Genomic DNA, 25,811 nt, shown 5'->3' with positions numbered 1-25,811 from the left:
ACACAACTCAACTAATTCAGTATAATCACATAGAGTCAGAACTTTTTAACAATTCCATCCATATCAGAGAACACAATATCAATTACAACTTCAAACACTCACAACAAAGCCCAAAGACATTCATAGCCTTAACCTGAATTCAATAATCCAATTGAAGCACTAACACATCATCAAACTTACTCCAAATTTCACAACCTCAACCATCATCACAATAACCCCAAACCAAACAAAATCTAACTCAGTTCATCAATTATCATTACGACAACTTTTCAATAGTTAACTCATCAAATTTCAATTTAACAAGTATTATCAAATGAATCACCATTCACAGCCACATTTAATTCCAGTCACAGCTCAAAATATTCACAACAACTAACAAATTTCAAATGCATTTCAGGTCATTCATGACAATTAAGAAATTCTAAACCATTGTTAACCATTTGCACTTATTCAAATAACTTAGTGGGCATTCTAAATTAAAAACATTAAATCCCCTACCTCAAAGTCGAAACTCACGGAAATCACTAAACGCAGCTGCTCCATTAGCAGTTTCCAGCACCAGTTTCCATGGCAGCAACAATGACAAGGTTAAACGCCTCTTCTCCTCTCCGATCTGAGATTTCAGAAGTTGCAGCCATTTTCAAACAGAGCCAGCAGCAACGTGAGGTGGCCACGGCAGCAAACAAAAACCATGAATTCAAATCGGATAAGAGTAACAATTCTTGAAGTTCAATTCTGGAAGTTCAGGGCAAAATCAAATTGGAACAAGAGCAAGGCTAATAAAATGGCAGTGGAACAAACAAAAACATGAAGTAAGATTCAGAACACGAATGTCTTACAACAATTAGAAGGTAATAACAGAACGAAGAAGATACGACAACGGTATAGGCAACTACAACAGCAAGCTCGGAGGGTGGCAGAGCAACTTCCTCCTCCAGCGACGGCTTGGTGAGACGCAGCAGCAGCAGGGTGCAACAACGGCGGTGCTGCAGCTCAGTAACGGCGAGGCGGTGGCAGCTCACGTGGATGGCGACGGCAACCCACAGCACTGACGGCGACAAGGCTGGTCGCGGGCTCCTTCTCTCTCCGCGCTTGACGGCGTTCGGTGGTAATAGAGGCATGGCGGCGACGCAGTAAAGGTTCCCTCCTCCCTTGGCTCTCGCGTGGTTTTTCCTTCCTCCTTGAACAGCGACGACGGCGTCCTCTTCGTCGGCAATAATGGCGGCGATGGCGAAGCGGGCTGGACGTGGTGCAGTTCCATTCACAAGGTGTGGGTGTGTGATAGAAGGGGTGTGGGCTGAATGAGTGTGGTGTCCTGAGTGTGTATGTGTGCCACGGTGAAGCTGAGGAAGAGAGGAGGAGTCTGGACGCTTGTGATGAGGGTGACGGCGCTGAGGAGAGTGGGGGAGGGTTAGGGTTTCTGATTAGTAACTTAGGGTTTTCAATTTGGGAAATTAGGGTTTCTGAGTTTGATTTGGGAATTAGGGTTTGAAATTAGGATTTTATAAAAGAATAATGGATAGCTATGAATAGATATTTTGATGAAATTGAAGGGTAGAATAATTTTAAAATCAAATGTACTCTATTAAAAATATTTAGAAACATTATTTATCAACATATTGCTAAGTTGAATTAATTATTTCTCGTTTAAATTATAAAATAAGCATATTAATCATATAATTATAAAATATAGTTTAAACTCAATATTAATTATTCAAATTGAATGATATAACTTTTTATTATATTTCTATTATCAAAACTCTAATTTCAATTTGTGTAGAATAACTAATTATAATAAAAATTTTACTTAAACATTAATTAACTTAAACTTAAACTATTTATAAAAATCAAACTAATTATTTCTAGTAAATTAATCTCTAAGAGTATAAATTAATAAAATAGAACATAATTCATTCATAATAAAAATTACTTAAATTGAACGGTACAATTCTTTCTTATTTTTCAATTACTAACATTATAATTTCAATTATATCAAATATTCAATAAAAATTATATAAGAATTCTAATTAATTTAAACTTCAATTATCATGAAACTATATTTAATTACCTTTAGTAAAATAATTTTTTTAAAATAAATCACAAATAACTAATTATTTGATTTTCAAAAACTAGGGTTGTTACATTCTACCCACCTTAGAAAAATTTTCGCCCTCGAAAATTGCTAGAATAAAATAAATTCAAACTAAAATCAAAGAAAGCAGAATATATGGACAAAGTATAGGGATGAACAAGAATGAAGATTCAAGAAGAATCAGGTAAGCAAGTAGATTTCAAGCAAGCAAAGGTATGGTTGGGAAAAAATCAAACGACATTCTGAGGAGAAATTTCAAACTAGAGGATTCCAATGAAAGCAACGAAGAAAAGGATGGCACGAGTTAATATGGCACGAATCAAGATTATACGTCGAATCGAAGCTAATTTCACAACCTCTAACGCTCCCAAACCCCGTGAATCACATTACCTATTCTTCTATTTCATCTTATGATAACCCATTAGTGTTCCCATATACGTAAATTATTAGTATTAAGTTGGCCAGACCTAATACCATGAAGTATGAAATGGTAAACTAACAGCATTAATCATCAGACAGTCATGCATATAAAACTCAAACTCTTGTTATCAAAACAAGTCACAAAGCATGACAGACACTTAGAGTATGCAATGAAGCATAGTCAGTCCATTCCAAAGGCTCTAACAAGAACGAACTGCTCTGATACCATATTGTAACGACCCAACTTTCAGAACGTCATGATCGTACCGAAAGTAAGGCGTTACCAACCTACTTTCCTTTATTAACTATTTACTATTAAGCCTTTAGTTCGATATAGCGATTTAGTTTTATAGAAAATTCCAGAAAATTTTGTTTTTGTTTATCAAATCATATAGCAAACATTTCAGAGTAATAATAATCACATAATTATTAATAATAATATCTGTCATACAAAAGATTTCAAATAAAACTCAGATACAAATCCTATCCCTCTGTATAAAATAAAAATCTTAAGCAATAAGGGCGAGGGAATTCTATGAAAGCAACTCAATTCAAAAAACTTAACTCATAAATAAGGTCTAACAATCGCCCGCAGCTTCAAACCGAGTCTTTGAACCTATATCACTGAAAAGGGTGGAAGATTTTGGGGTGAGAACAAACCACACATTCTCAGTAGGGAATGGGAATGCCGTAAAAGTAATGATTAACATGAAAATAATTAACTCAAGTTTCCAATGTAGTTTTCTTTATCAAACCTTTTCAAAAATTTCTCAAGACTTACTTGAAACCGTTTAAATCCCTTTCTTTAATTCGTATTGCTTACAGAAAGTCTCAATCGCACTAGCAATTCATCAGCTACAAATAGCATTCCTCAACCATCACAGTAACTAAGTAAATCAGCAACATAAATAATATACCCAAACCTCATTTCACAAATACCATTCTTCAATACTTTACTAAGTTCACAGCATCAACAAAAATATCTAATCAAACACACAAGCAAGTCACTAAAACAAACAGCACAATCACAAAGAAACAAGACAAGCAACACAAATTACAAAGAAATAAAATAAGCAAACACAATCAAATGCAGATGCGCAAATAAGGATGATGCATGTCTAGCCCTAGTGCAGGTAATGAGCTCATCTGTCGGTTACTAACCCGCTCCCGACGTTATCCAGCAACCTCTGTCTGGATAAGGCTTTCCTATTGACTATACCCCTGTGTATAGGAAATAACCCCTCTACCACCACAGGATCCACTGCACGCAGGAAATAACACATCTGCCACTGCAGGGATGTATGCCGACACACCTTCTGTATACAGGAAATAACCCCTCTGCCACTACAGAAATGGAACAGGTGGTCACGGTACTTCTGTAGCAGGAAATAACCCCTCTGCCTTACAGAAATAAAATATGGATCTGTACCGTAGGAAAGCGTTCTCAGTGATCACACCATTATCTATCTGACTGCTTCACTACAGCAGATGATCATACAAGTATATCTGGAGTTGCCTTAACGCAACAAATGAATAAACACATCTCTTGGGTTGCCTCAAGCAACAAATAAATATCTCTTGGGTTGCCTCAAGCAACAAATCATCACATAATCATTCTCATTATCATCATTCATCATCATTCTCATTATTCATCATCATTTTCACATTTTTATGCAGTACCTCTTTCTTTCTCTGTTCAATCATACTGTACAAACTTTACATCTTTCACTTTTACAACATCTTAATTCAAACCATTTCTCTTTACCATTTGGATTCAAATATTATAAAATTCACCAAACTCCTGAAAAGTAATCCTTTATTTCAAGCTCAAAGCATAACTCTTTTTCATATTAAATTAAATTCAAAACATAATTCCTTCCTTAAATAATTCAAACTTGAAACATAAACCTTTCCTTGATAATTCCAAATTCAAAATAGTATAATTCTTCTCTTATTTAGATAAAACCCAAATAATATAATTTTTCAAGTTCAAATTTTCTAAAATGACTTCTCAAATAAAACCTCAGGTTTTTATAAAATTTCGACAGCACCTCCCCTAAAACTCGGACTTAACCACCCTTACGGGTTCCCTCTTTCTCAACATCTCATCAAACCTTTCTCAACAATTGCCACAATAATATATTCTTAAAAACATTTGATAATAGTATAGAAAATCTATTTCTCAAATTCCATATCCAAGTAATCACCAAAACAACATCGACAATCTAATTTCAGTTTTATTTTTAAAATATCAAACGAATTCGGAATTACGCAAACCTTGTATCCATGCGACCGTCTCGGATTAAGCTTTCTATTAAACCAAAAATCACAATTTTTCGCTGGCTCTAGCTTCAGAAATATAAGCAAAACCATGACTGCTCTGTAGTGTCTTAAAACCAGAAGACAGCAGCAGCGTACAACATTCGAAATTTCATATAAAATCCAAATTAAATCCAACCACCTTCAAAATTAATGTAGTTAAACATAACTTATCCAAAATTCTTTCTCAATTGGTTCCAAGGTCATACCATTTTTAATGAAGGAGTTACATAGCTTGGAAGTTAAGTAATTTTTTGCTGAAATCTGTTTTACAAATCATTGAACACAACCTCTTTCCAAGTCCCATAACTCACTGACTAAAACATGGAAAACCCTGAGATTTAAATCATATATACTAACCATACTCAACCTTCACCTCCAATTGGTTGCATCTCAATATAATTCCAGAATTAAAAATTATAAAGGCTTATAGTTACTGACTTAGAAAACAAAACCTGATTTTTACTGCATAATACATCTTACTTTAAAAATTCATATCTTTAAAACCACAATTCTAACAATTCTAAATTTTTATGAAATTAAAGTACTAGGACCAGAGTTTCATTTAAAACTAGTTTCATTTCAAAATTCAAACTGGAGAATTTTTAATAGAGGAGACAAGTTGCTGCTGTCTTAAGCGTCCTGCAGAAAACCAGATTTGGCATTCCTAATTCAAAAATTTATCATAAATCATAAACTTAATGAAAAAGCGTCAAATTCACCAGTCCAGCTTCTTGTATTCCAAAGCTTAATCCAGACTTAGTCCCATGAAATTCCGATCATCACAGAATTAGTTATAGATTTTCAAAGTCTCCGGCTTCATTTAAAAGTAATGCAGAAAATCAAGTTTTACATTTTCAATCATAATTTCAGCCACACAACTCAACTAATTCAGTATAATCACATAGAGTCAGAACTTTTCAACAATTCCATCCATATCAGAGAACACAATATCAATTACAACTTCAAACACTCACAACAAAGCCCAAAGACATTCACAGCCTTAACCTGAATTCAATAATCCAATTGAAGCACTAACACATCATCAAACTTACTCCAAATTTCACAACCTCAACCATCATCACAATAATCCCAAACCAAACAAAATCTAACTCAGTTCATCAATTATCATTACGACAACTTTTCAATAGTTAACTCATCAAATATCAATTTAACAAGTATTATCAAATGAATCACCATTCACAGCCACATTTAATTCCAGTCACAGCTCAAAATATTCACAGCAACTAACAAATTTCAAATGCATTTCAGGTCATTCATGACAATTAAGAAATTCTAAACCATTGTTAACCATTTGCACTTATTCAAATAACTTAGTGGGCATTCTAAATTAAAAACGTTAAATCCCCTACCTCAAAGTCGAAACTCACGGAAATCACTAAACGCAGCTGCTCCATTAGCAGTTTTCAGCACCAATTTCCATGGCAGCAACAATGACAAGGTTAAACGCCTCCTCTCCTCTCCGATCTGAGATTCCAGAAGTAGCAGCCATTTTCAAACAGAGCCAGCAACAACGTGAGGTGGCCACAGCAGCAAACAAAAACCATGAATTCAAATCGAATAAGAGTAACAATTCTGGAAGTTCAATTCTGGAAGTTCAGGGCAAAATCAAATTGGAACAAGAGGAAGGCTAATAAAATGGCAGTGGAATAAACATAAACATGAAGTAATGATTCAGAACACGAATGTCTTACAACAATTAGAAGGTAATAACAGAACGAAGAAGCTACGGCAGCAGTATAGGCAACTACAACAGCAAGCTCGGAGTGTGGCAGAGCAACTTCCTCCTCCAGCGACGGCTTGGTGAGACGCGGCAGCAGCAGGGTGCAACAACGGCGGCGCTGTAGCTCAGTAACGGCGAGGCAGTGGCAGCTCGCGTGGATGGCGACGACAACCCACAGCACTGACGGCGACAAGGCTGGTCGCGGGCTCCTTCCTCTCGCATAGGTCACAGCGGCGATTTACAGGCCCAACGACAGTGACTATGAGGGCAACGAGCGGCTTCTTCCTCGTAGTAAAGGTTCCCTCCTCCCTTGGCTCTCGCGCGGTTCTTCCTTCCTCCTTGAACAGCGACGACGGCGTCCTCTTCGTCGGCAATAATGGCTGCGATGGCGAGGCAGGCTGGACGTGGTACAGCTCCGTTCACAAGGTGTGGGTGTGTGACAGAAGGGGTGTGGGCTGAATGTGTGTGGTGTCCTGAGTGTGTATGTGTGCCGCGGTGAAGCTGAGGAAGAGAGGTGATGAGATATTTTGTTGAGAAACGAATCTCTCACAAAACATCACAAAACTAACCGGCAAGTGCACCGGGTCGTATCAAGTAATAAAAACTCACGGGAGTGAGGTCGATCCCACAGGGATTGAAGGATTGAGCAATTTTAGTTTAGTGGTTGATTTAGTCAAGCGAATCAAGATTTGGTTGCTGATTGTGTGACTTGCAGAATGTAAATTGCATTGAAGTAAAGAGAACAAGAAATAAATTGCTGAAACTTAAAGAACAAGAAATTAAATGGCAGAAACTTAAAGTGCAAGAAATGTAAATTGCGGAATCTTAAAGTGCAAGGAATATAAATTGCTTGAAATGTAAAGGGGATTGGGGAATGGATTTGCATAATTTAAACAAGGAAAATTAAATTGCATCAAACAGAAGAGGGAAAGGGAATTGGGATTGAACCGGATCTTGAAGCAGTAAATTAAATGAACAGAAAAAGCAATAAACAGGGAATTGAAATGAGAAATTTAGATCTCAGGACCCAGAGACTAGAAAACCAAGTCTAGATCTCAATGCCTTCCTAGATCCAACAAGAATATGTGATGCATTTCTTGAAAGTTGAGTGCAAACAAGTTTTGAAGATAAGAATGTTGTGAATGATCAGACACCTTGCTTATTGACTTATAAAGAAAGACTATGCTATGCAGGCAGGCAGGGGTAAATAAAAAAAACTATGCTATGCAGATAGGCAGGATAGATCAGGATACAATCCATCTTTCAATCACAGCAATATTTGATGTAAAACAATGACTTAACAATACAACCTGTTGATGTTTACTTGATTTCCTTCTTCTCATCATCATCATTGCTGGCCTTTAGGTTCATCTTTTGTTTCTTTGGTTGATGATGCTTAAGCCTTCCAAATAGCTCAAGAAAGTGCATAATTCAAATGAAAACTAAAGAAAAAGACTAGCTAAAATGGGCTAGGATGACTTGTCATCAAGAGGGCGAGTCTGGATGCTTGTGATGAGGGTGACGGCGCTGAGGAGAGTGGGGGAGGGTTAGGGTTTCTGATTAGTAACTTAGGGTTTCCAATTTGGGAAATTAGGGTTTCTGAGTTTGATTTGGGAATTAGGTTAGAAATTAGGATTTTATAAAAGAATAATGGATAGCTATGAATAGATATTTTGATGAAATTGAAGGGTAAAATAATTTTAAAATCAAATGTACTCAATTAAAAATATTTAGAAACATTATTTATCAACATATTGCTAAGTTGAATTAATTATTTCTAGTTTAAATTATAAAATAAGCATATTAATCATATAATTATAAAATATAGTTTAAACTCAATATTAATTTTTCAAATTTAATGATATAACTTTTTATTATATTTCTATTATCAAAACTCTAATTTAAATTTGTGTAGAATAACTAATTATAATAAAAATTGTACTTAAACATTAATTAACTTAAACTTAAACTATTTATAAAAATCAAACTAATTATTTCTAGTAAATTAATCTCTAAGAGTATAAATTAATAAAATAGAACATAATTCATTCATAATAAAAATTACTTAAATTGAACGGTACAATTCTTTCTTATTTTCCAATTACTAAAAATATAATTTCAATTATATCAAATATTCAATAAAAATTATATAAGAATTCTAATTAATTTAAACTTCAATTATCATGAAACTATATTTAATTACCTTTAGTAAAATAATTTTCTTAAAATAAATCACAAATAATTAATTATTTGATTTTCAAAAACTAGGGTTGTTACATTTGACGATGTGGTTGGTTATGAAAAAGAAGAATAAAAAGAATTGAGTTAATTATGAACTTTGAATGAGATATGATGAGATTGATTAAGATATATAAGACTGGGTAAGATGCAGTGGTGCTATCCACTTGCTCCGGGTATGAGTTAAGACTCCGTGTAAGATACAGTGGTGTTGTCCAGTTGCTTCATGTAAAAAATGAGGAAGAAGAATGATTGAAAGTAATTATGAAGACAATGATTTTGAATGTGAAGTGTGAATGTATGTTCTATTTTATTTTGCTGCATCGTTTACTCTCTATTGTAAAGTGTGTCAGGCACTCTACCCCATGAGTGTGACGGGTGCTTCATGAGTCCATATTTGATGATCATTTTTTGCTAGAATTGGATGGATTTCATCAGATAAACTCACACTTAATCACCAAAATTGCATACTTTTGTGGTTTCTCTCTAGATTAGACCTAAATGCAAAAACATACGTTTTTTGTGCTTAAATTGACCATTTTAATTCCACTTTTATTTCATTCGTTGCCGTGATATGTTTGTTGAGTGATTTCCGGTCTTAGAGGCAAGAATGGCTAGACAAAAGCAGAAGGAAGCATGCAAAAAGGGAGAAGACATGAAGAAAACAAAGGAGAAGCACACACTGACGTGTGCATATGCACAACCTCCTGTGCGTACGCATAAGTGGAGAAATCAGCAAGTGTGCGTACGCACAAGTCCCAGCACGTGACTTCATTAATGAAGGACGTGGCTCACGAATTTGGGGCTCTCTTGGCCCAAGTTTTGGAGTTGCTGAAGCCATTTGGAGTGCTATATCAAACGAAAATGAACATACATCAAAGGAGCTCAGTTTTAGTAGAAGAATAAACTACTATTTGTACCCATAAAAGATACCAACGTTGACAAATGTACCCATATAAGAATAAAATGAGAATTGTAACCACGGAAGATGGCCTCCATGTGCCAAGAGTACCCAGACGTTGGTTACGTAATTGGTCCGTTAGGGTACTCTTGGCACACGAAAGCCATCTTCTGTGGTTAAAATTGTCATTTTATTCTTATATAGGTACATTTGTTAGCGTCTGTATCTTTTATGGGTACAAATGGTAATTTATTCTTAGATAGAAAAACATATAAGGAGTAGGAGTAGTGTAGAGTAGTGTTCTTTGATTTTCTCTCTTAGGGTTTACTTAATTTTCATTGTAGAATTTTATAGTTTCAGTTTTAATCTTGGATTTTGCTCATCGTTATTGTAAGTACTCTCTAATTTCCTCTTTAATTACAATACTTTTACTACATTTTCTTATGGTTCAAGTTATTTTGTTAATATATGCAATTTTGATTTCGTGAATCTTTGGTTTATGAATTTAATGTTTTATGATTTCTCTATGCTTGATTGAATTTTTATTGTTGGTATTGTGAACAGTTTGGTTATAGTTTTCATTATCTTTTGCAATTTCTCATGTTTTGCTTTTATGCCCACAAGGTGTTTGTGAAAATGCCAACTACAGATTTTGAGTAGATTTTCACACCTTAGCTTGGGAATGAGTTCCTAGGATACTAAAGTTATGATATCCGACATTTAGTGGTAATTCTTGAGTTGTTATTTGATTCTTGTTTCCATTGATGCTAGCTTTTTACTAAGTTAATTAGTAAGTTAGCTAGGAATTATGGATTAAGGTCAATTATGCTTGCTTGACTTACTCCTCGATGTTAGGGGTTGACGAAGCGAGATTAACTCATCATAATTTCCATAGTTGTGGTTATGACGATGATAGGATTCCTTAATTCTCATTCCCAAGTCAAGGATCTTTTATGCTTTTATTGCATTTTCACCAAGTTTTGATCTTGTTTCCTTTTAATTGCATTAGTTTCCTTTTTGGATCATTTTTTAATTCTTTTATTTCTTAGTTCTTTTAATCTTTTGTTCCTTGATTAAGGAAACCCCTTTCTTCACAACCAAGAGTGTACATCTCAATTGCATAGTCCGAGGGAGATGACCCGGGACTTCAAACTCTCAGTTATTTTGTGTTGATTGTGATATCTTTAAAATTAAACTTTGATCGAGAGCTAAGTGTGGGTTTGGACTATACTTGCAAAGAAGAAATTCTATTTTGTAAAATTCCGAACCTACCTCTTGGCCTTCGTCATGTTTTTGGTGTAAGAACCAGCGTAACCGTTTTAATAAAATAACAATTTTTAAGAGCCCAGAGTAGATTCAAAATTTAGAAGTTTTAATTTGAAAATTTAAAGGTGAAATTTGATTTCAATTAATTTTTTTGAGTTGAAAAATGTATCTTTTTTGAAAATCTTTTGTAAAAATGCGTACTGGTGCTTTTGGCGGCAGTATCGGCTCTAGTCTGTCCAGTACCACGTATTTTGGAAAATAAGATTTTGAAAATTGATTTATTGTTTTGAAAGGATAAAAATAATTTAGAATTGAAAACCGGGCACTAATCTTAAAGGTTTTGGCCCAAAGTGGGCTAAACGGGCTAAAAACATTAACAGGTTGGACCGGGTCCATGTTGGGCCCAAGTCCAACATATATAAACTCCATTTAAGTGGCAAAACATCCACTTTAAGCTGAAAGAGAGGGAGAGTTCCTGGAGTTGAGAGAGAGAAGAGGGTTTGGCTTGGTTACTTTACATTGTCACCTTCCAGGAAGCATAACTTGAGCTACGGAGCTCCGATTGATGAGCCATTTATGACCATGCAAAGCTCTTGGCGAGCCGTTTACTTGTTTGAATATACTTGTGATTGTCTGGTGCTGAGGAGGTTAGGTAGGCAGCGTGACGTTAGGATTTTTGCCAGTAAAGAATTTTATAAAAACAGTCGCGTTGTAGATATAGTCTCTAAACCGACAGAAATCCCTTTATACAAATGTTTTGGTTGTCACAAGTAACAAACCCCTTTAAAATTGATAACCGAGTATTTAAACCTCGGGTCGTCTTTTCAAGGAATTGCAGGGAGGTATGTTCTTATTATTGGTCATGAGTTTGTAAATTGGGGTTTTGGAAGTAAGGAGGGAATATGTTATATGACAAGTAAAATAAAATAATAATAATAAAATCTCTTGGCAAGGTATAAGAATTGGAATTCCTATCCCAGTTATCCTTATCAGGTGTGAAGAGAATTGGGTTTTAATCCCACTTGGTCAGCCTTCATTAAACAAAGGAAGGTTAAGTGGACTAATTAGCTTGATTCTCAAGTCCTAGTCAACTCCTGTGGAGAGACTAGTGTTAGACCAATCCTAGCTCAAGCAGAATCTGCCAATTTCAATCACTTGGTGAGTTTGATAACTCAAGTACTACCAATCACTTGACCAAAGCCAAAAGGGAGAAAAATATCTAAATTAAATTAAAAGCATCAATATAAATAAAGCAAAGCAATCTTAAATCTGAAAATACCTCGAATTGCATTAACAAAAGAAATTAAATCTGGCATAGATGTTCATAAATTAAATTGAGAAAATAAATAAAAATAAACCATAAAATAGTGGTTTATCAACCTCCCCACACTTAAACATTAGCATGTCCTCATGCTAAGCTCAAGAGAAGCTATAAAGATGAAGAGGAATGGTAGAATGCATGAAATGCAACCTATCTGTATGAATGCAACTATATGCAGAATGTTTCTACCTACTTGGTTAAAAGTAAACAAATCTTTTAAGAACATACATGAACTGGATTTCACTAATTCAAATCATAAAAATAAAGTACAAATAGACTTGCAGAAGAAAATAGCTCACGAAAGTCGGGAACAAAGAATCGAGCATCGAGCCCTCACTGGTAGTATAGACACTCTAATCACTCAAGTGTTTAAGGTTCGATTCTCTCAATTCTCTACTAACCTTGCTTTCTAAGGCTTGCTCTTCATCTAACAATCAACAAAAATTGAATGCACAAATACACAAATCAAGAGGTCTTTTAAGGGTTGTAATGTGGTTAGGGTCAAGGTAGGATTGTATTTGGCCAAGTGGACTAAAATCTGAATCCTTAATTAACTTAAACTTTTCCCACCTAACTTAAGACAATCCATGTAATCAAAGTACAAAACCTAACTATCCATTAACCATATTTTCCACATATTCATGCATTCTTATTTCAAGTACAACTCGTATGCATTGCTTTCACCACTTACTTTGGGGCATTTTGTCCCCTTTTTGCTTAATTGCTCTTTTTTTTTTCTTTTTTTTTTCTCAATGCATATGATTAATTTATTGAATGCATGAATCATGTCCTAAACATTTTTTTCACATTTTCATAAAGATATACAATTCCCAATTCTTAGACCAAATATTTCCAAACCCACTTTTCCCACACTTAAATTATAAGCATTCTCACTAGTCTAAGCTAACCAAGGATTCAAATTAAGGACATTATTGTTTTCCGCTTAGAGTTAATGATGTGCTAAAGTAAAGAACAAAGGGGTAAAATAGGCTCAAATTAGTTTGCAAAGGATAATGAAAGGTAAGGCCATATGGGTATGTAAGCTCAGTGAAACAAAGGCCTCAATCATGTAAGTGTATGCATACATCAAATAATAGAAATATAGAATTAAGCAAGACAAAGATCACTATTTTAGAGAGAAAAATACATACTAAAATAGAATTTTGGTTGATAAAATGCAACCAATTCAAATAGGCTAAAAAATCTCCCAGGTTTTGTGTGTTCAAGTTCTAAACCATGTTCCAGTATAATATCTCTTCAAACAAGTGTAACATTAAATTTTATTCAAATTAGTGAAATTCTCTAAAAATTTTCTTGAAAAAGAAAATATTACTTCAACCAAGTGGTAAAATATGCAAAAAATCAAATAAATATGCAATCAAATATGAAAATGTGATAATGAACTAACAAATAAAGTAAAATATTGGTGTTCAATTAGGAATTAACTAACCCATGGAGATTGGTATCGACCTCCCCACACTTAAAGATTGCACCGTCCTCAGTGCATGCTAAGATATACAAGTGGACGGGTTGCTTCAACTGGGGCTCTTTTTGTTCCTTTCCTTGCCGGTGATTTGGGAGTAGCTTTCTTTTTACCCTTCTTGGTGGCCATCCTGAAAAGGAAAAAAGAAAGTGACTTTTAAAGCTAAGGGTTAGAGCAAGGAAGAGAGCGGGAAAGGTGGTAATCAATGCACAATAAAGAAGAATGACGTTAACACACGCTCATGAGTACATGTGAAAAGTCATCAATGGAAAATAGCTAGTGCATATGATGACAAGTGAATGCAAGGTGTTTATTGGCATGCTGGCAAAGGCATGAGTAGCATAGATCAAGCATTCAATATCCAAGTTAGATTACCAAGTCTTTCAAACTATCAACATGTTTGTAATAACAATTATATTTAATCAATAAAACATAAAAGGGGTTTTGTGAAAAACAACAGGCATTAATAGTAGAATAATTTAAAATAGTGTTCAATGCCATACGGGCTTTTTCACATATACATAGCATGCATGGTAAATAAGTTATTGAATGTATTAAATTGAACATGCAAGCAACCCTTTAAAAAGTAATATATAATTGTTAAATAATTCCTCTAATAATCCACAAGTAAAATATAGAAATAATGACCCAAATAAATTTCTAACACCAATGAAAATAATGCAATGAATGAAAGTATGCAAATAAATTAAAATAAAATAAAAAGAAAAATAAGAAGAATGAGAAGGGGAAGGGGGGAAGAAGAAGTAAGGAAGAAATAAGGAGGGAAAAGAGAAAATAGGATTTGGGGAAGAGAAAGATAAGATATTTTGGCAATTTAGGTTGAGCTGTGCGGCGCAAGCGACGCAGACGCGTGGGGCACGCAATCGCGTTACTTGCGCTTTTAAGTTAATCGACGCGGTTGCGCCGGTCACGCGGTCGCGTGACACGTTTTGCGCTACTGGTGCGAGAGCAGCCTCGCGCTCGCACAACTCTCTGTTCAAAATCTTATTTTGCCAAATTTTGCGTGACGCGATCGCATGGGTGACGCGATCGCGTGGATGGCCATTTTTGGAAAACGACGCGGCCGCGTGGGGCACGCATTCGCGTCGGAGGGCTTGCGCTTCCAGCACGAGTCCAGCCCAATTCCAGCTCAACTTTCGGCCATACACCCTTGTTACGTCGATTTTCATGGTACGCGGCCGCGTGGGTGACGCGGTCACGTGGGAGGCCAAAGTTCCCACATGATGCAGTTGCGTGAGCGACGCGGTCGTGTGGGGTCAAATTATGCTAAAGGCGTGCCTCCAGCCACGCTTTCGCATGACTCTCTGTTCAATTCTTTTCTTCCCATGGCACTGGTGACGCGAACGCGTCAGCGACGCTGCCGCGTCGCGTGCGTGTTTTTTTTTTTTAATGCAATATGCAGAATGCAATGCTCAATGTGAATGCTATGGAAACTTCCAGGTTCAATGAAAATTAAAATAAAATAAAAACAAACAACATGAAATAAAATTGAAAAAGAAACGATCATACCATGGTGGGTTGTCTCCCACCTAGCACTTTTAGTTAAAGTCCTTAAGTTGGACATTTGGTGAGCTCCTTGTTTTGGTGGCTTGTGCTTGAACTCATCCAGGAATCTCCACCAATGTTTGTGATTCCAGTAACCTCCAGGGTCCCAAACTAAGCGCAGAAAGCCTTCAAGTAAGTTAAAGCAAGTTACAAGGCCCCAAGAGTGTTGATTGCCAGAATGAATTCCGGGGTCCCAAATCTTGCTTTTGCACCCGTCTTCAAGTTGATTATCATGATTCCATCCGGGTGGTTCAGCTTTAGAATTCTCACTGAAGCGTCCAAACAACGTCCTAGACCCATTCAATTGAGCTTTATACCAACCTTTGCCTTTAAACTTAAAGCGAGCCATAATGAACCTTGCAGGACAATTCTTACCACTGACCATTTTCCTCTTACTCTTAATGCCACAAAGAGCTCTAAGTTGACCATTCGTCTCCAGTAGCCCATATTCAAGTGGAATTAGAAAGCTAAGGGATATGAATTTTACCCACTTGAATGTTGTGAAGGATGATGGAAACTTAGAGGGAGGTATTTTTAATGAAATTGCAAGCTCCCCTCCCTTGTGTTCTTCTCTAATAATTACCACCTCTTTGCAAGCTTCTTCAATTTCAACCTCTTCCTCTTGGTAGCTTTCTTCTAATTCAATCTCCTCTTCATTGCTTTCCAAGGGCATGGGAGGTTGTGCTTCTTCTTCTTGAATCTCCACCTCTTGATCAACCTCTTCCAAGTCTTCAACTGTGATATGCCTTGAAGGTTATACACCCTCCTCAGCATCAATTTCAAACGTCTTGGAAGGGGGTTCTATGACTGGACTTTCCCATGGAGGTTTAGCATCTCCTAAGTCTGCAACCACTTCTTCTTCTTTGATAATTACAGCTTTCTCCACTTGTTCCAGTACAAAGTCATGCTCCGTACTGTCCACTGGAGTTTCTAATATATCCTTCATGCTACGTTCTTCATTAGATTGTCCACATGAAGCCATGGGGACACTTTGAGTGTCCGAGCGTCGGGAACCTAATTGACTTATCGCTTGATTTAGTTGATATAGAGTTGCATGAAATCGATCCGCTGCTTCCTTGAGATGATCCCTTGATTCTTCCTTCACTAATTCTTCAACCACTCCTTCGTCTTCAAGGGTTTTTACTAGCTTCACCCTTAGGGCCTCCTCTAGCTCCTTATGAAGTATGGATTCGCGAAAATGATCCCTTCTCTCTTGTTCCATGTCAATAGCATCATTGGGATCATGTTTCTCTTGGATTGATGGATGTGGGTGCTCTTCCATGGATGGTGGTGATGGGATGGAGAGATCATTCTGTGGTTGATTGTTGAAGGTATTTGGTAGTCTGATTTGGGTGAAGACAGCTTGTATAGTAGAGTTTAGATCGGCAAATGCTTTCTCCATGGAGGTTTGGGGTGGATCTATGTATGGCTCATTCGATTCACACTACAAGAAAAACACCCATTCAGCCACATTTTTTTAAGCTACATTTGAAAAGCGTAGCCTATTCCTGGAATAGGCTACGCTTTTCTCAGTGTTGTCTTTTTGTAAGAGAAAAGGAAACACAATTTTGGCATCATTTAAAAAGTGTAGCCTTAGGTATTATAGAAATCACTTATAAAGCGTAGCCTTTTCTAAATATCTATGGCTACACTTTTCACACCAAAGAGAGCACTTTTAAAGAGTAACCTATTTGTTATAATTTGGGTACTCTTCAAAAAGGTCTCCTAATGTATCTAGGGCCAAATACGACGTATAACTTAGTGAATATTTTCCCCTTTGCCCCCCAAAGCACGCAGATCAGCTAGCTCTTCAGTAACTCGCGCCTCACCTTCATTCACTATCAAAGAAAGCCTTCGCGTCCTCGCTTCTCACCTTCGCCACTCACCGTTGCTTCTTCCCCACTCACCACTCACCACTCACCACTCACCACACATGACTTCGCCACTCATCGTCAGCTGCTCTCTCCTGCGTTGATCGTCAGTTGCGCTCTCTTGCATTGATCGCGAGCTGCACCCTCACCATCGTCGTCTCTGTGCACTGGTCATCCTCTCTGCGCTCTGGTCGTCCTCTCTGCGCACACATCGTCGAGAAGGTATCTATAGATTTCCGTTTGGTTCTGAAATTTGGGTGTTTATAGTTCCAATTTTAGGGTTTTTAATTTGGGGGTTTGGTACAATAATATGGTTTATATGCAACTGTGAATTGTGAATTGATGAACAAGCCATGTATTGTTGATGAACATGCAGGGTTCAACTTGAATACCCCTTTTTTTCCTAATTCTCGCCAAATCCCGTTACCCAGTTTCCGTACGCACCTGCTACCCTCTACGGTGTTGGAGTTCCTTCAAGATGAGCTCGAGCTTCAGGTAGCGGCTTTGCTTTCTATTCTTAGTGGAATTTGCGTTTTATTTGTTTATTTGTTTATTTTTTTCGAATTGTTACTGATTCTGGTTCGTGTGGCGATGTTATTTTGGAATAAAGAGGGAAGAGAGGAATTGCTTGTAGTGTTACTGAGCCACATTCAGATCCTGAGGGTGACAATGAGGAGGTACTTTCAGTTTGCTTTGGTACTATATCTGTTGGAGAATTTGTGAGTTGGTTAATTTGTTGTAACTGTCAGGTTAGTTAGAAATCAGAAGTTAGTTTGTTTGTTTCAAATTTTAACAATTTGCTGCACTATATCTATTAGACTAGCATCTGTTATAACAGTTATTTCAGTTTCAAAAGTTAGTGTCGATTAGTTTCAAATTCTGATCATTGTAGAACTCGACAGGAAGGAATTCACTACAAGAAAAACGGACAATTGCAGCGGAAAATTGCTTGCGTTTCCCCGAACGGCTACAAATTCATTGAGTAGCTGGGTTCTTGATGCGTTATTCGTCTCCGTCAAAGACTGCTCAAGATAGGGGCGGTTTTGTGTATCAACCGACGCAGCAACAGCTCAAATTTATTTTATAATTGAAATTGGGTGAATTTAGGGCGATTAATCCTCGTTTTCGCGTAAACCCAAAGGGCGACAAAGGCGCCAATCACTAGTTTCAAGACTCCTTTCCGCCGTATACCTTCCGTTATCATCAGCGCAGCCGCCACATCCTTCCTCGTCACAGATCTGCTCAAGCTCCCGTGCGCAAAAGCAAGGTGGAGAGGCACATCCATTGTTTGTCCCTCCGCCGTGCACGTCCCGATGTCGTCGTGTGGCTTCCCAACCGTCCCGGTATCGTCGTCCTCAACCTTCCCCCTTGCACTGTTGTGCGCCGCTCAAACGCACCCTCTTTCCCGCTTCCTGGTTCGCTTTCTCTCCCTTTTCTTGTTCTTCCAATTTCATCTTTTGTCTTCGTTCCTTTGTTTCAATTGAATCATTTTGATTGTTGATCGAATTTCTTTGCACCAATTTAGTTTAATTGCTTGTTCCCAATTTGGTTGCTATTTTGGTTTGAACCCTAGTTCCAATTTAATTGTTTCCTTAGTTGTTGACCTGAAGATAAATGGTTCATTAGTTGTTTCTTTGCTGAAAATATATTCCTGCATTCTATTAGAAATAATTGTCCAATTTTAATTGTGCATACAGAAGTAATCTATTCCTTAAAATTTGTTAGAATTCCAATTTAGCTCCAAAATTGCCTCCGATACTGTTCTCATCTATCCTTTTTGAAATTGGAAAAGGGTTCTTTTACCTTTTGATCAATGTATATATAAGACAAAGGCTATGGTGGATTGAATGAAATGTTGAATGCTGAGGTTATAAAACAGAGTTCTGTGTTCTCTTTTTTTTTTCTTGCTGAGTGTGTTCTCAGTCACATGAAATTGGTAGATACATTACTTTTTCTCCTATTAACTTCTGTGATCTCATGGTCAACCTCAATTTTGCTAATGCTTTCAATGCCATGTTCTTCTTTTTCATTCTTTTCTATCATTACTAGCACAATTTTGCTCCATTGTGTCATTCATATGATGCAACTTAAAATTGTTATTGTTTATAAATGCTAGAATCTTATGTATGTATATAAATGAAGGCAATGAAAGCTATGGTTTTATCTTGTTTTTGGTTCTGCACTATGAAATTATATTGGAGTCACCTAGTCAAACTCTATATGGTACTTCCAACTGCTTTTTATGTATATATAGTGAATGCAAGGCTAATTCTTTTCCATATAGAAGTAAGATAAGAGATATGCTTTAACATGATATAATTTTTTTGTATTCTTTAAAATTTTGAAAAGAACTAAAATTAAAGGGTCCAATTTCTAGGAGTACAGAAATTAATTTGTGTCACATTTGAAATTAATACTCAAACTATACATAATTTTAAAAAACACTATTATCAATCCAATGTCAAAAGTAAAAAAAAAAGTGTCAATGCAAACCTTGTGGTTTTATATGTTGTATCCTGCTTGCATTTTAAAACATGGTTTTCTTAGCCAATTTACAAAAACTGAAGATTTGAGAATGTTTTTTTAGAATAAATGCTAAATGTATTGGGCATTACTGTTTGACATGCCTTAACAACTCAAACTTGATCTAACTATAATGTGTGAAACCTTGCTTTTGTTTTTAAGTTTTCCTAGATAGTGCATTGAGAAATTATATTTACATTGTTCAAAAAATGATTAGTGTAAGCTGTTGAGGATGAGTGGATAACAACTTTTTGTGTTAAGTCACCAATAAGTACGAAGTTATAGGTAGAGCAGAACTCCATACAAATTATTTTGATGGCTGCAGTAAGTTCATCAAATACTTGTACAAAGACATTCAGTAGGATTAATGTTGATGGAAAGCGATTAGTTAAAAGAAGTAAGTATTGAGATATATGCAATCCTATGCTATAAAAACCAACAAAATAAATCATATATATTAAGAATAGGATTTTAATCATGTATCAGATTAAGTACATATAGAGTACATATAGAGTACTTGTCTGGCATGATGATGGAATAAGAGGTATGTTATTTTTATTATTTCCATGTTGTGGAATAATTTTTACAGTATTTTAAATATGAAATTCCTTTAATTAAATGATAGGGAAGGTTCTTTTGTTTTAAAAAATAAAAGCTTATAGTAAATATGATTCAAGAGCTGTACCCTTGCATGTTTATAAATTCTAAGTGGCCGGTTCAGTCCCCTATTGCAGCTCTTTCCCATTTCTTGAAGATAAGTATTGCTCATAAGTGTAGCAATGGTCGTATGAGCTTACTGATTTTGTTTGAAATTTAAAATCAATAGTAAAAATATGTGCATGATAAGCAGTTCTTTCCCAGTGTATTTTTGCTTCTTATGCTTACTATATGTCATTCTGTTTCCTGAATTTTGATATCAATTAAAAAGAAAAATAGAAGATTTGTTAATGACTTTCAATATGATACTACGATTTACATTTTACAAAACACCATATATGAATGAGTTGCTGATCCTTTTCTATGTTCTCGGAAGTTATATTATTTTAAACACCAACTGCCAATGTACGTTCAGCTAATTTACTCGGATCAGTGTCACATTGGAACTAACCTTCTTTCTTTTTTTTTTCAGTCTAACTCAACTGTGTCATCATTAGGATTGTGAAACAGATCTCGAGGATGTGAAGTATTGGAGTTGGCACACTGAGGTTGTTGGAGTTTGGGTGCCTGGTTGCAGTTCTATGTGGTATTCTTGTGTCTGTAAAAGCTGAGATTAGCATTACTCTTTTTTTAGTTGCATTGTCATAGCTACTGATTTAAGCTATGTACCTACCTTATTTTAATTTAACTTTTTTGCACAAGACAGCTATAAGAAATGCTTGATTACAGGTAAAGCAAATTGATTCCTTCGTGCCAAACAGAGTTGGAGTTTTGGTTCCAATTTTAGAGTTGTCTTCAGGGATTATTGAGTAACTTTTTAACTTTGAATTTGCTAGTATATTTCTTATAGGAAGGGCATCTTTGGGAATTGGGAAAGGTATATTAAATTGTGACTAAAAGGAAACCTTTTTACTAGTATACTTTGTGGCAGGATTTATTGTAACTTTGAATCTCCCAATGATTTTTATTGTTGCTTTATGATGTAGAGGCTGCTGTGAGTTATGAGATTGGAGTCATTTTCAGGTTTGATTTGTATTTATTTAATTTTCTATAGCGAATGTGATTTCTTTTCAAGTAGGTGCTTCTCTATGTGGATGAGAAGAAAATAGCAGCTTTATTTTTCCAATGATTGTTATGGTATTTAATTAAACTAATATAATCTGCAATGCAATTTTTTGTACCTTTAACTATTGTATCAACATGTAGATAACCTCTCTACTGAATCTGTTGCTCAGATATTTAGAAAAAAGAAGCCCAAGAAGTAAAACTCAAACTTGTTTACAATTTCATAATTACTAAGGGGCCTATTTTGATCATCCCTTATTTTGATGAACAAGTTCTCATGAAAAAGGATTGGTATAAGAAGTGAGGACCTAGAAGATTCATTGGAGTTGTTGATAAAGGATTGTAGCATGTTCCTTTCATTTCCAAGGCTTGTGATTCTAGCAGCAATCTATGGTATTTCGGTTCTGTCCCATCAGTATTTTACCAATGATATCTTTGATTTTCAGGTAAAATTTGAAACTTATGCTATAAATATTTGAAGTGCACATTACTAGACAAAACACATTCTCATTTGCATTAATATATATCATTCATTTTAACTTGTGCCGATCATATTTGGGATGTTTGTGTACAAGGCTGCAGTTCTAGTTCAAGTTAATAGAGACAATGAAGACTTGCAATTAGTATTTCCAGAAAATGACTTACTCAATTGAATGATATTTTATTTGAAGGAAAATGAAGAGAGCTATAACCAAAGCTATTCATTGCTTAAAGTCCTTTAAATTTTAATGGTTGAGGCCATTGTTGGCATAGTTAGAGTTGGTCAATTGGTTCTAATAATTGACAGAAGATGCAGCTTTGATATGTCCATTTTTATTTTGTTCATTCCAATTTAAGATTTCGATCATAGTTCTCTATTAATGAACTGAGTTTGATTGAGTTGCAAAAGTAATATATGTAATGTAATATGAATGCAAGCAATAATTAGGGGTCTGACATGGCTTCTACATTATTTTTGGAATGTACACAATTAGCATGTTTATTTGATTTTCGATTTGGTAGTGAATTTGTTTGAAGTTATTTATTATGATGATGAATTGTTGATTTGCTGCAGATTGAGCATTAAGATCCAGTTGCATCTGATGCATTCCATGAATGGTAACCGCCGATGATTCAGATCGAGTCTCCATTTGGAACTGGGAACACCGCCAATGCTGCTCTGCTCTCTGCTCGCCCAGTCTTCGTCAAGAATTTGCTTCAATATATGTTCAATTCAGTCGCAGATGTTAGGTTCTCTATTTGACATCAATTTGTTTTTTTCTCTTCTATCAGAAGATTAATAACTTTTATTAGAAGATACTTATGTAGGATACAATATTTTGGTTTTTTATAGTTTATTAGTAGTAAATTCTAAGTGATTTAATGTATATTTTGATATGGGTATGTTTAATTTAGTGTGAGATGTATGAATACTCATTTATGATCATCCCAATATTTTTAGTTCATTATAAATATATTTTGTTAAAGGATAATTTTTATTATTTAAAGAATATACGTTGAAAAGCGTAGCCTATTCTGGAAAAATGAAAGCTGAAAAGCGTAGCATTTGGTCCTGGACAGCATCACTTGAAAAGCGTAGCCTATTCCCAAATGTCAAAAGTGTAGCCCTTGGTGCAGAAAAGCGTAGCCTTTGAGAATAGGCAACGAGCGAATAGGAATCACCCCAAAAAGCGTAGCCGTAGCCCAAAAAGCGTAGCCGTAGCCTAAGGCATCATTTTTTTTTTTACTTTTGGCTACACTTTTCAAGTGTACCTGAATGGGTGTTTTTCTTGTAGTGTCATAGGGTGGTTGGTATGGTGGATGTGGGTTAGGGTCATATGGAGGTGAATGGCGGAAAGGGGCTTGTGAGTATGGTGGTCCAAAGTCATGTTGAGGAAAGGGTTCATAGGCATATGGTGGTGGTTGTTGATAGTCCATTGGAGGTGGTTGTTGCCATGAGGGTTGATCAAATCCTTGTGGCTCCTCCCATCTTTGATTGTTCCAACCTTGATACCTGTTCTCATTGTAATTTCTTCTTCCTACAACATAATTGTAACCAGACTCATAGCCAAAGGGGTGAGAGTTCATAGTAGCAAATAAAAATTAAAAACGAAAATAAAAACAAATTTAAATTAAAAGGTTATTTAAATTTTGAAATTTTGAATTTTAAATTTTTGAATTTTGAATTTTTGAAATTTGAAATTTGAAAATTTGAAAATTTAAATTTTGAAATTTTTTTTTAAATTTGAATTTTAAAATTTGACTTTTGAAATAAGATAAGATAAAATAAAAATTTTAAAAATAAAAACCAATAACCTCTTAACTTAAGAAAAAAAACAAAAATAAAAACAAATAAACAAGCAAAAATAAAATATTTACAATAACCAATAATAAGGCACACGTTTGCAATTTCCCGGCAATGGCGCCATTTTGACGTTGGGACTTTTGCCAGTAAAGAATTTTATAAAAACAGTCGCGTTGTAGATATAGTCTCTAAACCGACAGAAATCCCTTCATACAAACGTTTTGGTTGTCACAAGTAACAAACCCCTTTAAAATTGATAACCGAGTATTTAATCCTCGGGTTGTCTTCTCAAGGAATTGCAGGGAGGTATGTTCTTATTATTGGTTATGAGTTTGTAAATTGGGGTTTTGGAAGTAAGGAGGGAATATGTTATATGACAAGTAAAATAAAATAATAATGATAAAATTTCTTGGCAAGGTATAAAAATTGGAACTCCTATCCCAGTTATCCTTATCAGGTGTGAAGAGAATTGGGTTTTAATCCCACTTGGTCAGCCTTCATTAAACAAAGGAAGGTTAAGTGGACTGATTAGCTTGATTCTCAAGTCCTAGTCAACTCCTGTGGAGAGACTAATGTTAGAGCAATCCTAGCTCAAGCAGAATCTGCCAATTTCAATCACTTGCTGAGTTTGATAACTCAAGTACTACCAATCACTTGACCAAAGCCAAAAGGGAGAAAAATATCTAAATTAAATTAAAAGCATCAATATAAATAGAGCAAAGCAATCTTAAATCTGAAAATACCTCGAATTGCATTAACAACAGAAATTAAATCTGGCATAGATGTTCATAAATTAAATTGAGAAAATAAATAAAAATAAAGAACCTGTGATTGAGAGTCGCTCCTAAAATTAAGAGAAATCCTAAATCCTAATCCTAAGAGAGAGGAGAGAACCTCTCTCTCTAAAAACTACATCTAAATCTTAAAATTTTAAATATGACAGCATCTTTTTGAATGGATGCAATCCCTCACTTTATAGCCTCTAATATGTGTTTTCTGGGCTGCAAACTGGGTCGAAAACAGCCCAGAAATCGCTGGAGAAGAAATCTGCCACGCTGGTTTTTCGTCACTGCGACGCGGCCGCATGGAGCACGCGGTCGCGTTGCCTAGTGTCAGGGCAACTATAGCATATTATATATCAAATTGAAGCCCCGGACGTTAGCTTTCCAACGCAACTGGAACCGCATCGTTTGGACTTCTGTAGCTAAAGTTATAGCCATTTGAGTGCAAAGAGGTCATGCTGGACAGCTTAGCAATTTCTCCAACTTCTTGTATTCCTTCCATTTTTGCATGCTTCCTTTCCATCCTCCAAGCCATTCCTGCCCTGTAATCTCTGAAAACACTTAACACACATATCAAGGCATCTAATGGTAATAAGAGAGGATTAATCATAGGGAATTTAAGACCAAAGAAGCATGTTTTCAATCAAAGCACATAATTAGGAAGGCAAATGTAAAACCATGCAAATAGCATGAATAAGTTGGTAAAGAGTTGATAAAATCTACTCAATTGAGCGTAAGATAAACTATAAAATAGTGGTTTATCACAGTGGCGATGGAATCTCATAGAGGGTAGGTTGGTGAAGTTTGTGGGATACAGCGGTGTGACTAGTTTTAGTTAGAAATCCCCTAAGTGTAGATAACCCTGTTTAAGTTATTTATTTTGCTAAGCTTGGATATCTGTATCGATGTGAAGTTATAGGATTGCCTTGGGCGTCCCAAAACCTTACATCTTACATATTGGGTACTGTTACTGATGAGCGGATATTTTATACGCTTTTTGGGGATAATTTCATATAGTTTAGAGTATGTTTTAGTTAGTTTTTAGTCTATTCCTAGTAGTTTTTAGGAAAATTCATATTTCTGGACTTTACTATGAGTTGTGTATTTTTCTGTAATTTCAGGTATTTTTCTGACTGAAATTGAAGGAGCTGAGCAAAAATCTGATTCAGGCTGAAAAAGGACTGCTGATGCTGTTGGATTTTGACCTCCCTGCACTCAAAGTGGGTTTTCTGGAGCTACAGAACTCTAAATGGCATGCTTCCAATTGCGTTGGAAAGTA

The 25,811-nt window shown here is 35.6% G+C and overlaps 1 protein-coding gene and 2 long non-coding RNA genes across 5 annotated transcripts in view; 2 read left to right on the top strand and 1 right to left on the bottom strand.

Annotated features, from left to right (window-relative positions):
- The window catches only part of LOC110265946, a 4,346-nt gene extending 2,865 nt beyond the window's left edge, over window positions 1–1,481 (bottom strand). For 2 of the 3 annotated variants that reach the window (XM_021109540.1, XM_021109541.1), the window contains exons 1-2: window positions 840–1,481; window positions 499–613 (exon numbers count right to left, since the gene is read on the bottom strand). In XM_021109540.1, coding sequence (XP_020965199.1) covers window positions 500–613; window positions 840–1,121 — 396 coding nt within the window. In that variant the 5' untranslated portion in view covers window positions 1,122–1,481 and the 3' untranslated portion in view covers window position 499. Of the gene's footprint in view, window positions 1–498; window positions 736–839 lie in introns of all 3 variants that reach the window. The other variant, XR_002352642.1, reaches the window with a different exon arrangement.
- Window positions 17,285–17,918, top strand: LOC110265566. Its single transcript, XR_002351724.1, has 3 exons — window positions 17,285–17,443; window positions 17,598–17,716; window positions 17,832–17,918. It is a non-coding gene; the product is annotated as an uncharacterized LOC110265566 (long non-coding RNA).
- LOC110265945 lies at window positions 21,105–22,807 on the top strand. Its single transcript, XR_002352641.1, has 2 exons — window positions 21,105–21,424; window positions 22,521–22,807. It is a non-coding gene; the product is annotated as an uncharacterized LOC110265945 (long non-coding RNA).

The sequence above is a fragment of the Arachis ipaensis genome, chromosome B08 (genome assembly GCF_000816755.2).
Source record: "Arachis ipaensis cultivar K30076 chromosome B08, Araip1.1, whole genome shotgun sequence".
Taxonomy (NCBI): domain Eukaryota; kingdom Viridiplantae; phylum Streptophyta; class Magnoliopsida; order Fabales; family Fabaceae; genus Arachis; species Arachis ipaensis.
This window is presented reverse-complemented; position numbering and strand designations above follow the sequence as displayed.